Source organism: Nannospalax galili, unplaced genomic scaffold, assembly GCF_000622305.1.
Source record: "Nannospalax galili isolate Female #2095 unplaced genomic scaffold, S.galili_v1.0 scaffold100, whole genome shotgun sequence".
Taxonomy (NCBI): Eukaryota; Metazoa; Chordata; class Mammalia; order Rodentia; family Spalacidae; genus Nannospalax; species Nannospalax galili.
In genome coordinates, this window is record NW_008352891.1 from 11,892,022 (window position 1) to 11,907,451 (window position 15,430).

Below are 15,430 nucleotides of genomic sequence, written 5' to 3' on the forward strand. Positions count from 1 at the left end.
AGCCTGCTTTCTTATGCAACACAGGCCCACCTGCCCAGGGGTGGCACCACCCACAGTGGGCTGGGCCCTCCCACATCACTCATCAAGAAGATGCCCTCAGACATGGCCACAGGCCAGTCCAATAGAGGCAATTCCCCAACTGAGGCTCCCTCAACCCAGGTGTGTCAAGTTGACACTAAAGCTATCCATCACACATAGCAAGACCTTATCACAAAAATAAATAAATAAGGGGCCAGGTATGTGCCTCAGCAGGTATAAACACTTGTCAACAAGAGCCTGACAACCTGAGTTCAGATCCCCACAATCCATGTAAAAACTAGACACTGTGGTGCATATCTGTAATCCCAGAACTCTTACAACAAGACAGGAAACAGAGACAGGAAAATCCCCCAGAAGTTCCTGGGCCAACCAGCCTGGAGTACGAATCATGGTGAGAAACAAGGGACAATGCATCAATCAGGTGGACCACAAGGACCAACTCTGGAGGTTGTCCTGTGACCGCAACACCCACGCTGTAGCAAGCACATACCCTCACACACAAACATACACTATACATACATAAAAATTAATATCCAAAATTAGTTAAAGTGCTGTGGTAACTCCAGGTGCTGCTGGTCAGCAAACAGTAGTTTCTTCTTCATTCTTAGGACTCCTTTGGGAACCCCAGTCACAGAGCTGTTGCCTGCTCAGAAGGCACTCTCCACAGCCTGGCTGGCCCAGCATGCCAGGAAGAGGCAGTGAGCCATCTACGTCAGTACACTGTGCCTTCTCCCCACTCTCAGGGAGAATTGTGCACTCTATCACTGTTTAGCTGAGCTTCCATTTTAGGCTGCTTGCATTTTAGCTCTGCGTCTGATAAGACAGGCTGACCCAGCTCCACCAGAGCACCAGCTTGCACCACGTGTCCACAGAGGGCTTGCCAGAGACCTGGTTCATCCACATCACAGAGTGCATCCACTGGGGGAGGGCCTTCTCCTGTGTCCTGATCCCAAAGGCAGAGAAGGACAGGTAGGAGATTAGGCATCTGCCTGGAGCTACCTGCCACTGGCCAGAAAGGCAAATGGTACAACTACACCTGAGTTAAAATGGTAAAGGGCTCTGAACATCTGACACAGGCCAAGATCTGCCTTAGCAGGGATCCCTGAGGACCCAGGAGCTGCTTCCAGCTGGCCTGAACCATTCAAGAGCAGAGCTGTAGAGATGTGCAGGTGTGTGTTCCATACCCTGATCCCATTAGCCTGTCCTCGGTCAGACTGGGTGGCATGAGTGCTGCATTCCAATAGTTTCAAAGAAAAGTAACAATAATGTTCTCTGTGATGGCTGTTCAGACTACGTAAAAATGAACATTCTGAAGCATGTCAGAGAGTAGCTGATGTGGTGACATCACTATTTCATTCATTTATTCAATAAAGGTAGACAGAGTACCTGCCACTTTGAATCCCACCCTGCTGAGACACTAGTGATCTTTGGTTCAAAGAAGCATGGTCCTCAAAAAGCTGGAGTCATAGGATGAAGTCAGACACTGATTAAACTGTCAGCACTCGAGTGCAGAGCTACAACCATGAGAGGTGTGCCAAGCAGAGGCACATGGGGCAGAAAGGGAACACAACTGCATTTAACACACATGGAAGCCAGTTGAAGCTCACTCCAGTGACTTTTAATTTAAAAATCAAAGGATGCAAGACACTAATATGCAGATAGGAATTTAGGGTGCATGCCAGCACACAGAATTGCATGAGCAAAGCTTGCTGCAGGCCCAGCACTGTGCTCTTGGACTGCAGGATGGTCAGAGCACAGGGTACAAAAGGGATGCAGAGATCTGGCCATGAGATGCTGCCAGGTAGGATGAAGTGATGGGCATAGGGAAACCAGTGGACAGGCTCTAGGTGCATACAGCAGAAAATGCTGACATAGTCTAGATACAGAAGGTTTAAAAGGTAAGGCTTAGAACCCATCTCATATTCTTTCTGGCTGAATGGGGGCATCATGCAACCCCTGAGGCTGTCAGGAAACAAAGTCTGGAGACATGGGGAGAACCTGGTCATTTCTCACCCTGCTGAGCTTCCATATCATTGAATGTCTAATGCGAGACACAAGTTCAGCAGATATCTGAGAGGTCTGCACACCTCTGAAGCCATGGGGACACAGATTTTCATATCATATCAGGCAAGGTAGATGCAGAGTAACAATGATGCCTCATTGAACCAGACTCTCATCGAACCTCAACCCTAGAATAAAGTGACCAGAGACAGAAGGAAAGTCGGAGGCTAGTTCAGCAAGCTCTGGAGGAAGAGAGCGGCTGCAAGGTTAGTGTGTGGAAAACTGGGGAATGAACTCGCACTTAGCCCTCTCCCGTGGGCAGAAGCCAGATGAGGTGAATGAGGGCAGCAAAGGGAGAAGAAGGTAGAAGAGTCTACTCCCTGGAAAGGTTGGCTCTGCACCCGGAGGAGAGGCAGGCTTGCTCCAGGAGTGAGGCCAAAGCAGGCTCCGTGCTCAGCTCTGGCCACCAAGACTGAGGGAAGTTGGATGTGAGAAGAGAGGATAACTGTTGTCACAAGGTTCCAGGAAGTTCTAACGGGCAGAAGTCCCTGATCTAAAGCCCAGAAGAGGAGGAGCCACAAAGGGTCAGATATCTTCCCTGTCGTGGACAAGGTGCATGGGTGCAGATAAACACTCATGAGCAGACATGGTGGCTACCTATCTCACAGCTATTCCTCAGTTTATTCTTTGCTTAAAAAAATGAAACTGCAATTATTTTTCAAGTGATAGTCATACAGTTCAGGGAGCCCTTCTAGACACCAGAAATGAACACTGATTGAGCCATGGGGTTCAGGTGCCTCTTCCTGGCTGCATCAAGCACTAGATACAGACACAGGAAGGTTTCCCTGGGGTCTCTCAGAAGACTTCTCACTACTAAAATGAGAAACAGCCTATGTTCTCAGCAGTAAACCCCTGCCTCAGTGCACCACACAAAACTAAAGCAACCATCTGAGCCTACAGGAGGACAGCCTGAGACCAAAGTCAGTGCACTGAAGGCAGTATCCAGAGTGGAAACAACAGGGACACTTGTCACACCGACATGCTAAGCTGGACACCCCCAGAAACTTCCATCTCACCAAGACCTCCACATGTACCATATGTGCTCTGATATAGACACAATACATAGTCCTTGCTGTAAAAGCCATTCTGCAAGCTTTTCAGCCTTAATGGCCAAAGCATCCTGGATACCGAAGATGAATGTTTTTAAACCTAATCATTACTGCAAATCCTCACAGAACCTCCTTTCGCTTCATCTGAACTACTCTATGCACCCAGAAACGCCAAAGTCCTAAAGTGCCACTACTTCATTACATGTCTTCTAATTAAGCAATCCTCAGAGCGCACAAACCTGCATCAACCTTCTCCTAATGAGACCCACTATCTTGGCTTTCCTTAGTTAGTGACCTTTTTCTGGCTCTTTCTCTAGAGGGAAATTCATTGCACCCGGCAGATGTGCTTGAATGTGCTGTGCTGGTGTCTAATTAAGGACTCTCCTTTGCCACAGATCTTTGGACTTCAGTAAAGTCAGTGCCATGGTTTGAGTGCATGTCCACTCCCCCACCCACCCACGCCCACTGAAACAGACACCCTCATGACAGCACTGGATGATGGCTTCAGGGGCCACTCCAACAGTGAGCTGATGTTGCCATGCCGGAGGAGGCTCAGCCTCACCTTCTCCCTCACCTACCCCTTCCATCATGTGACAAGGTAGCAAAAGACCTGTCATCAGTGCTGGTGCCTGGATGTTGGACTTCCTAGCCTCCAGATCTGTAAGCTAACATGCTTCTGTTCGTTACAAATGACCTAGATGGTAACATTCGAATATGACAACCCAAACAGGCTGAGGCCAGCTTGTTCTACATGGCAAGTTCCAGGCCAGCCAGAGGTACACAGTGAAACCTGTCTCAAAAAATTTTTACCCATTTTAATGTACATTTTAATGCATATTTTATGTGTTTTTTAATGCACAATGAATTTAAATGTTGGGGGATGGATGATCAGCCTTTATTCCCATCTCCCTGCCTGTGGCCAATCAGCCATCCTCCTCTTTGACTTCTACACAGCTACAAGTGGCTCCTAACAGGCACTGGGCTCTGGGGTTTGGGGGTAGGGGGCGTTTCTAGACTCTGGGATAAGGGAAAGGCATTTGTTAAGAGGACCTGGTGTTTGAAGCTTTTTAATTATCTCAAAAATAATTAGATAAGGAGCTAGAAAGATGGCTCAGCAGTTAAGAACACTGGCTGCTCTTGCAGAGGACCCAGGTGGCACCTGGCACCCACATGGCACCTAACAACCATCCATAACTCCAGTTCCAGGGGATCTGACACCCTCTTCTGACCTCCACAGACATTGCACTCACTGGTGCACTTACATACATGCAAGCAAAACACTCATACACATAAAATAAAAAAATAAATCTTTTTTAAAATTTATTACAGGTAGTATAATGCTTATAGCAGGCTGAAGAGCACCCACATCCTCTAATCATCCAAACCGAGTGTTTTCAAAGGTTATAACATGGTGCATAGGAAGTCAGTGTGACCTGAGTGTCTAAATTTATTACAGGTAGTATAATGCTTCTAGCAGGCTGAAGGGCACCCACATCCTCTAATCATCCAAACCGAGCGTTTTCAAAGGTTATAACATGGTGCATAGGAAGTCAGTGTGACCTGAGTGTCCCTCCACCTGACTACACTTTGTGTCTACTGACCATATCACACAGGGTGTCTTGAGTCCAGGTCAGTGGGTTTCGTAAACAATGGACACTCATCCAGTCATGGTGAAGGGGGAACATGGAGTCAAGCCACTTGACCCGAGTGCTCTGCAGGAGGCCTGCTCCCCATATCTTCTCCCCTCAGCACCCTGGCCAACAACCAATATGGTTCCTCTGGCTCCCAGGCCCTTTCTTTCTGCTCTCCACATGTCGTTCATGTTGGGGTGAGTAAAGGAAGCTTGACCTCAAGGGGTCTCAATGCTGTGCCCCTCACAGCCACAGAGCGTAGGTTCATATTGTCACCTGACCCACTAGACAGTCTGGGTTCACTGCAGCATCCTCAGTCCTGCCCAGGGTACAGAACAATCAGCAGGGCTGTTTCTGTGCCTCTGTTCACCAAGGCCTGACACTGTGCTCTCCCTGGCCATGTCCCTCGCCTTCCTCCCAAATAGCCCATCCCAAGGGGACACCCCAGGACACCTCCTGACCCTTGTCCTTCCTCTCATTCCACACTACACTGCAATGAGAAAATCCACTCTACCACTTCAGACACAATGGACATCAATTGCACAGGCACTTGAGACTCACATGTTCACCATACACAAATAACTATGGAGACAGTTATTTACAGAACAACTTCAATCAGGTAAACATTCTTTTCTCAAATTAATTTTCACCTGTTTAACTTAGTCTTATCAGTGCCAAGGAATTAACAGTTAAGATAATATTTCACATGTTTTAGGAGATAAAAGTTCTACCAAATGTCATTCCTCATTTTAGTTTTAGAAATAAAGCTAGGAATTTAATGTGAAAATGCACTGTTTTAACCTTTGCTCTGAGTTCTAATATATGACTTTATTTAGGGCCAGTTGTGCTTCCTCTTGTTTTTACTATTTTATTTATTGTTTTTATTTTTTATGTGTATGGGTGTATCTCCAACATATAGGTAAGTACACCTGTGTTGTGCAATGCTTGCGGCGGTCAGAAGAGGCTGTTGGATCCCCTGGAACTGAAGTTATGGACAGTTGTTAGCTGCCATGTGGCTGCTGGGATTCGAACCCGGGTCTTCTGCAAGAACAGCCAGTGTTCTTAACTGATGAGCCATCTCTCCAACCCCAGTAGTTTTGGTTTTAAGAAAAAAATCTTTCACTCATTTTTGCCATATCAAGGAAAAGAATAGGTAATTACTGGTAATTTAGAAACTACAGCAGGAAACATGGGTAAGAAGTCCAAATGCCAGGGGAAGGGGAAGCCAGCATGCAGGCTGGAACTTGTTAAAATATGCCACAGCAAAAACACACAGCAGGACTTAAAATTACAGAAGCCAAGTTACTGAAACAGGAGGAAGGAAACTCAGTGGTTACCCTGATTCATGCTCTGTAATTATTAGGCCAGAACAGGACCTATCTCAAATCGTAGTATTAGCCTTTTCCAGAATAAAATTTCTTTCCTCCACGGTAACAATTGTAGATAAGAGTTTCGTGCCTTCCAGTAGAGAGTCAAGGCAAAATCATGCAATTTTAGGGCTACCTACACAATCTCTCCTCACAGGAGCACAGGCAGAGCCCAAGGAAGGGCTGTGGAGATGAGCCCAGCCTCTTATGGGGTGAGTCTGGCTGGCGCCCACCAGTGCTCAGGCTCTTTGTGCCCACCTCTCACCTGTATCCGCCAGCTCCCTGCAGTCTGCACCCACTGCCATCTCACTGGCTCCCTGTCTCACATTTTTCCCTCTGTCTAATCACCAGCTTGGAGACCCCAATTTCAGCATCCTTTCCCCTTCTCCACGCTCCCCTCCACCTCATCTTCCCATCTTCTCTGGGACTCTCTCAAGACTCTACTTCACTAGATATGTATGTATAGTGTGTATGTGTGTGTGTGTGGAGGAGGCAGTGACTGAGCTGGGCCGCACATCCAGCAGTACACAAGGCCCTCCCTTGGCCACCCTTGGCCACCCTCGTGAGTTGCCTCCATCTGTGGGTAAAGGTTTGGAAATCTCACAGCCACCTCAAAGCTATGGAAGTTCCATGGTCACCCTAAGAGTACGGAAGTCCCACAGTCACCCCAAGGATATTGAGGTCCCACGGTCACCCCATTTATTCCACATCCCATCATGCCACAAAGGATGATGAAGGGCCATGTGCATGCCAGGGACTCTTCTGGACACTGGAGCTACAACCTGAGCAAAGCAGATTCTTCCCCCATTAGACCAGGACAAACACAGTAGCCAAACAGTGACATAATAAACATGCAGCCACACAGATGACAGGTGTCAAAATGGGCCTGACAGCAGAAGTGCTTAAGGGAAGGTCAGGAAAATGCCTGGGTAAGTAGCTAAATGGGAGAGCATGGAACCTTCTAGAGGCTATGGAGAGCCTAGAGGAGAGTCTGCTGAGGAAGAGGCTGACATAGCTAAGTTTAGTCCATTTGGGCTCTTGCTACCCACCTGGTCCACAGGTACCTCCACCTTCACCTCCGGGTCCTCCCTGATGTCCAGCGCCTCCTGTGTCTCCTTGGCAGGAGTCTGTGCTTTATACACATCGCCTTCTGAGGGAAAGTAACAGACAGACTTTTGAAACCAATGGAGAAACTGAATGTCAATGTGTATTTTCTGATCCCTGAACTTTCTGTGCCATGAGACAGAAGCCCACAGTGCCCCCTCCATCGCCCTCTCTCCCTTTGTCTTTCTTCTGAAGAAGCCTTAGTTCAGTGGGCCTCAATTCTGCAGTGCCTGTCTAGTCTCCACCTCCATGAAGGTCCTGTATGTTTGGAAACATGGGCATCCCTGTGCCCGGTGACATCCAAAACTGTCTGGATGCTGCAGAGTAGTATGGGAGAAGCCTCTCCCCCACCTTCCTGTTTACACTAGAACCAGTCATAGGACTCTGAGGTCCCTCACCCTGTCTGTCAGACAGGGACATGAGATGGACCACAAGAAGGGTGTCATTAGACCTCAGTGCCCAGAAGGACATGGCAGAGGGAGTAGAGCAGTAAGAACAGGAGTGGCAGGTATTTAAATTATCTCACTTTACAGTCCCATCTGGATTCCTCTTCTAAAAGTACACTGAACAATCTAGACAGTGTGCATGTTCAAAGTTCCCTAAAATATGGACTTGTCTCCTTACAGAATGACTATCTAGGGCCCTTGTGCACATGTAAATGTAGACTTGACTTTGGCTATGACATTCTGGAGGCCTCCTGCCTGCACGCTCCCATTGACTTCAGTTTTGGAGTTTGGTTGTTCCTCTCTGCCTACCACTGTCCCACAAGCTGAGTGAAGGAGACGGTTACAAAAAATGATTCCGTGGAATAAGCTTTTTCCGAAACACACCCCAAACACATACACACTGTACACACCACACATACACCATACACATATACACTATACACACATTGCAAATATACACACTATGCACATCACACACACCACACCATTATGTACACACCATGCACCACACACACACCATACACATTCACACTATACACACACAGCATATATACATATACACACTATACACACCACACACATACACACTGTACACATTTGCACTATACACATGCCACACATACACATGGTATACACCACACACACCACAACATACATGTATACACTACATACCACACATACAACACACACATACATACACATATACACTATACACATAATATACATACACACTATACACACACCATACTATACACATACACACTACACACCACATACACGCACCACACCCCCTATACATGCACATGCACCACACACATATACACTATACACACTATATATATGTGTATGTATATATACCACATACACAAACTCATATATACTACATATACCATACACACATACACACTATACATACATATCACATGTGCTTGTTTTTGTCAACTTGACATAAACTAGTGTCACCTGGAATGAGGATGCCTCAACTGAAGAATATTCCAGATCAGATTGGCCATGTCTGTGGGCATTTTCTGAATTGCTAGTTAATGTAGGAAGGCCCAGCCCACTGTGGGTGGTGCCATCCCTGGGCTAGTGGACCTGGGTTGTGTGAGAAAACAGCTGAGGATGGAGAGAAGGCTTAGTGGTTACGAGCACATAACTGCTCTTCCAGGGAACCTGGGTTTAATTCCCAGCACCCACATCAGGCAGCTCGCAGCAGCCTGTAACTCCAGCACTGCACTCACGAACACACACGCACACACGTGCATGCACATGTACATGCACACTTAAAAATAATAATAAAAGTAATTTTTGAAAAAGAAAGGCAGGTGAGCAAGTGAGAGGAAACAAGCCAGTAAGCGACATTCCTCCAGGGTTTCTGCTTCGGCTCCGGCCTTGAGTTCCTGACTTGGCTTCTCTTAGTGATGGACTGTGACCTGGGAATTGGACGCTGAAATAAATCCTTTCTTCCCCAAGCTACTTTCGGTCTCCATTTTATCACAGGAACAGAAAAGCAAACTAAAACACCATACGTATGCACACCACATACACACACAATGCACACACACATATACCATGCATGCACATGCACAACATACACCAAACACACACAACACACATATATATACACTACACACACCTCACACACCTATACCACATACATCACACACATACACACACACCGAACAAACCTATAAAACATACACACAGGTATAACACACACACTACACACACCTCTACCACACTACACACACCTAAACCATGCACACACAGAGTCTGGGAGCACTTCTCATTGCCTGCAGAAGATGGTGTCACATTACCTGCACCACTTTGGATTAAAGTTCCCTCTGACATCTTTTCCTTCTCTTTGGCATAATAAACAGAATCCTGGTTTTTAAATGGCAGATTGTTATGTGGGGGAGGTTCTTTTCCTTTGGACTCCACCTGACATACAAATTAAGAACAAAAGTCTCAGGGATTGAGGCCAAGGGAGTGCCCCTGGTTGCTGAGCTCTCAGGGTCCTTGGTCCTTGGGGTGGACAAGGGCAGACCAGGCACCCACCCGAGAAGCCTCATGGGGTCCCCCACGCTCCTCCTCTGACCCCCCCACAAGGAGGCAAAGACATGCTCTTCCTCCACCCTCCTAGCACCCCTATGGGGAGAGGTCAATCACTTCCCAGCCTCAGGTATTCTCCCACCACCTGGGGGATTGGGGGCTGCTCTAGGGATGACTCAGGGGCTCTTCAGGTTCTTTGGGGACATGCCTTGACGTATAAGAGGTGCTGTTCCAGGGCTCCCCAAATCTATTTCCGCTGAAGCCTATGCACAAGGTGGAGTGCTCATAAAATCAGTTATATGGCAGCTGCTTTTCAGACTAGGGGAGACCTGGGCTTTTACAAAGTCTGTGGACAACAGCAACATGGTGCAGTGCAGCCACAGAGCAAGGCTGGGGGACTCTTAGCTCCCTCCCAACCCTGTCCCACTAACCCTCACCACACTGCAGGATGTCACTTTTTAGCTTTTCTCTTTTAAATCTTAACGCAAATATTGGGAAGCAAATCCAGCCAAAGTTATAACCAAACATCTCTCTCAAGCTCTCTATAGTACTGAAGAAATGTCAACTAAAAACACCTGCCTTTTCCCAGTAGTGTTTTAATAGTGGTTTTAGTTACAGGACTTTACTCATGGAAGTGCTTTAAAAAAAAAAAAAAAAAAAAAAAAAAACCAATTCAAAACCAAACTAGATCTAGAACAATCTCAATGCCCTATTTGCATAGACTAGTCAAATAAAGTATTATACAACCAGAAATGAAATGACACGTGTCTTATTTTCTTTTCCTGTTGCTATGATAAAATACGCTGGCAAAAGCAACTTTAGGGAGAAAGGGTTTATTCCAGCTCACAGGTCACAGTGCAGTCCATCATACCGTTAATATTTTGACTTTGCTCACACTCCCAAGATAGGGATTTTTTTTCCTCTGGTAGAAATTAACATATGGAAATAAGCTTCCACCCTCATGCAAGAGACAAAGTAAAATATCTCTGGCCTTAAGGAATGCTTCTAGGAGCTGAAGCTGCATTTTAAGTACAGAAAGCAAGATCTCCGCAGAACTGGTTTTAGGAGCATCAGCACACTGCAATAAGAACCACAAAGCCCCGTTTGACACTGGTGATCTGTGTGTCCAAGGCTCTATGCTTTGTTTGGGAAGTGCTCACTGAAGCCCCCCGACCCCCCGCCAGAAAAAGAGTCTCAGCTTTGTTCTGTAAGCATATATAAACTCACTATGTAAACCAGGTTAGCCTCAAACTCACAGATATTCACCTGCCTCTGCCTCCCAAATGCTGGGATTAAAGGTGTATACCACCACACCTGGCCTGTAAGTATATTTTTAGGATAACTTGCAAATTTAAAAGACAGGGTGCTGATCTTCTGAGGTCTCAATACACAGACTGCTATGTTGCAGATACCTCAGCATGCCTCCCTGTCCTAGGCTCTGTGCTCCAGGGGGAAAACTAGTCTCCTCTACCTCATGGGCAGATCTGACTGTTCCCTGTGAGCCTGGCTCAGACCCTGTGTTCCTGAAGCTGATTGGCACCAGAATTTGTAATAATGGTCACTCTTCTATCAAAACTTACTTTTTTCTTTTGGGGGGGGTGTTTCTCAGTGTTCCCATACCTCCTGAAAGACAAAAAAACAGCCAATTTGTAACATCATCTTTATAAACTATAGGGGCATTCTTGACTGGGAGAGGGACCCACTGACCCCAGAGGACCCAGCCTATGACAGCAACCATTTCCTGGTTCAGGAGCAGAAAGGGCTGGGGGGGGGTCTTTGAAAGTCAGATGGGCTTCCACTTATCAGGGTGGCATCTGGCCTGGGGGTGGCATGATGACAGACAACTTCAGCTGTAAGGTTTTATAGGATGCTGGAGGTAATTTCGATGCTTCCAAAGGCCTAAGGGATGAGGGTTTGCTCCACACCCCAGAGCTGACCACTGGCAGAGCTGACATTCAAACCTCAACCAAAATTGACTGCCTCCCTCTTTAGAGACACAAAATTCTATGGACTGGCCACTTTGTATACACCCACTCCTCTTCCTAATTCATGAGCACCAGCGCCTGCCTGCTCCAGCAGCTGCCAGATCTGGACATGCCTCTACCACACCACTCTTGGAAGAGCACCACCCAGCCTATCTGTGTCCCAGAGTGGACATAAGGCTCTCAGAGACTGTGTGGTCCATGATTCCATTCCTGATTTTAGAAGTAAAGTTAAAATTACACATATGTAAGTCTGTATATACATATATAAGAGCATTGAGTTTTACTGTAGAAGAGTGGCTGAACTCAACATATTATGAAAATAAAGGTCCTGAGGGTAGAGGCTAAAGAGCTAGTTCAGGCTTAAAAGTGCTTGTGCTCTTCCAGAGGACCCAAGTTTGGTTCTCAGTACCCATATCAGGCAGATCACAACTCCAGTTCCAGGGGATCCAATGGCCCTCTTCTGGTCTTTGTGGGCACAGTACACACATGATGCAAATACAGACAAGCGGGCACACACATACACTTAAGAGTATTTAAAAACAATTTTTAAAGTGTCCTGGGGGAATGAGGAAGTGTTAACAACACTCAGAAAGGAATGACACAGGGGCTGGCAAGATGGCTCAGTGGGTAAAGGCATTTGCCACGGTAAGAGAGAACTAACTCCCATGAGTAATCCTCTGACCTCCGCAGGCATCCCATGGAACACACATGCCCAAATAAGTCAATAAAGTTATAAAAAAAATTTTAAAGGAAAGGCACAACTTGTACTCACTGCTGAACCTCACTGGGGACACGTGAGGACCTCCAGTAAGGAACAGATTTGAAGGTCTCCAGCCCGGCGGCAACATAAAAATAATTGTCTTGCAAATCATTTGAGTTGTCCAAAAGATGTCCATCCATGGTATATAATCTGCAACACAGGAAATGACATGAGAGTTTGCGAGAGACAGCACAAGACACTGTGTGCTTTGTGATAAATGACCAGCACGTGACCTACTCAAGAAGCAACCCATTCCCCTAGGCAAGTGTGCCCATGTGGGGCATCAAGCCCACGGGAGCTGCTCTTCCAGCGCTGCACTTTCTGCTGTTAGTAGCTTTTAATTAAAGTCTATTTTCATTACGTGCAAATCCTCTGAGACTCTCGAGAACATGATAAGCTCTTAGTTGGTATTCAATTAATTTTAACTAGTAGCAGCTAAAATTAATACAAATTGGCTTATATTGTTATAATAATCCTTTGGAAAGAAATCAGCATTTATTAGCAAATGACATGTCTTTTTATAATGGCCCAATGGTTTTATTCAGTACTCTGGTAAGAACCCATTGTCTGGCTAATTTAAGAAAAGATTCAGTTCACCAGTTCAGGGCACCTGTTATACCTAAGTCAATGAGGGGGGTGCTGCACTAGCTAAAACTACAAATAAGAAAGTGATCACTCCTCAAAGTTGAGGGTCATAAAAACCTATAAAGACAGGGGCTAGAGAGAGAACACAGTGGCTAAAAGCACTGGTTGCTCTTGCAAAGGACCTGAGTTTGGTTCTAGCACCCACATGACGGCTAACCACCATCTAGACCTCCAGTTCCAGAGGCTCTGACTCCCTCTTCTGGCTCTATGGGCATTGCACAACACAGGCAAATTTACATTCATGCAGGCAAAATACTCATACACACAAAAAAATTAAAAATAAATAAATAATGTTCTTTAAAACGATAAAGATAAATACAAGAGGGGCAAAGATGTTCAGGATCTTCTGTGGTTTGGGTGTCTCTGATTGACTGCCCATGTACTGAAGACATGGTCCCCAGCCATGGCACTACTGGCAGGTGCTGGAACCGTTAGGAGGTGGAGCCCAGAAAAAAGAAGTTAGGTCACTGGAGTCAGGCTGATGAAGGGGTATTAAGAACCCATCCCCGGAGAGATGGCTCAGCGGTTAAGAATACTGGTTGTTCTTGCAGAAGACCCGGGTTTGGGAACTGTCTGAAACTCCAGTTCCAAGGGATCTGACAGCCTGTTCTGTCCTCCGTGGGCACTGCACGACACGGGTGCACTTACCTACATGCAGGCAATACTTGCATACACACAAAATTAAAATAATAAATAAAATATTAAAATAAAAGAACCCAGCCCCTTTTGTTTTCCTCTGCTTCATGAAGTGAACGGCTTCCTCTGCCACGTACTTCCATCATAACATGATGTCTCACCACAGACCCAAATCAATAGGCCAAACCATTGTAGACTGAAGCCTCTGGAGACCATAAGCCAAAGAAAATCTTTTCCCACATTAAAATGGTTATCTCAGTTTTTTATAGTAACAGAAAACTGACTAACACAGGTTTCAAGAGGAGGAAGATTAAATTCAATTGTGAGCTTCACAAAGTGAAAGAATCCATAGGAAGTCTTGAAGAATGGTCACACGCCAGCATCGGGAGATGGTCAAAGACATTTGGGGTGACAGGAGGGCCCTATGCAAAAAGCTAGAACCCAGGAGTCTGCCTGTCACTGAGGGCAAAATGTGGACAGGACACATGAAGACCTAGCTGAATGACAGTTTATAAAGAGCCTTGCATACCAGAGAGAGAATTTCATCATTAATTTAGGCAAAAAGCTAAAGATTTCTATACAGAAGTAGAGAGCATGCTGGTCATTGTGGGCAAGATGTATCGGGGAGAAAGACCCTCCAAGAGAGGAGCCTCAGCTTCTGCTGCAGCATATGAAGTTCCAGCTGTGGGCAGCCAAGTACAAGAGAGGAGGATGGATACAGAACATCTGAAGCAGGTGGAATCCACAGAGCTCAGCCCTCCCTCAGAGATGCATATAGTCTCCAGGATGCCAGCTGAAGCAGACTCACCCCACTGTAGATTTTCTGACTCAGAAGTCCATGATGAGACCTGAGCATTTCATCTCTAAAAAGCTCCAGTTGCTGTTAGCTCCACTGTTCCCGAGGACCCTCTCTCAGCTGCTGCCTCAGCTCAGGTCCAGAGGAAACTTGGAATTAGGGCATGAAGACAGAGACCACTGGACAAGCCCCAGAGAGCTGCAGGAACAGAGAAGGTGGCTGAGACGTGGAGCAGAGGCATCTGTGGGAAACTCAAGTTTGGGATTCTATTCTCCCTGCAGTGGCCTTGGGATAGTCTGGGCTCAACCCCCACAGGTGGACAGACAGCTAGAGCAAGGGTCCCAGGAATAAACCAGGAAAGTGACAGGCCAGTACAGGTAAGGGCTGAAGGAACCTACCTGTGGATGTTTAGACAAGAGGGCAAAATGAAATATCCTTGACCTCAAAAAGGCCTCAGCCTGGGAGCCACAGCAAGAGCAGCTTTGGAGGAAGACAGAACAGCAAACCCAGGAGTCTTGGAAAAACACGGGAAGAAGGCCTCAAGCCCTGGCACAGTATGTGTTGTCCTAAAAGCCAAGATCAGAGAAACAACCATCTGATAGTGTTGTTGACTGCTGAGGCCCAAGAAGGGTGTGATGGCTAATCCTGGGTGTCAACTTGATTTGATCTGAGATTAACTGAAATGAAAGAGAACTTCTTGATTGGATCATCTAAAGCCGGAAGACACACCCTAAATGTGGGCGTTACCTTCTGATGGCAGCCAGTATAAAAGACCAAGGCAGAGGAGAACACGGGGCTTTTTGCGGCTTGCCTTCTCTCTCGCTGGTGAGTTCATCTTGCTGCTGTAGACTGAAGACTA

General features: G+C 46.4%; 1 protein-coding gene across 1 annotated transcript in view; it reads right to left on the minus strand.

Moving 5' to 3' along the window:
- Positions 1-15,430, minus strand: part of Dcdc2c (doublecortin domain containing 2C) — a 65,775-nt gene that overhangs the window by 1,191 nt on the left and 49,154 nt on the right. The window contains exons 5-8 of the mRNA XM_008850194.1: positions 12,507-12,644; positions 11,330-11,372; positions 9,515-9,638; positions 7,197-7,297 (exon numbers count right to left, since the gene is read on the minus strand). Coding sequence (XP_008848416.1) covers positions 7,197-7,297; positions 9,515-9,638; positions 11,330-11,372; positions 12,507-12,644 — 406 coding nt within the window. The remainder of the gene's footprint in view (positions 1-7,196; positions 7,298-9,514; positions 9,639-11,329; positions 11,373-12,506; positions 12,645-15,430) is intronic.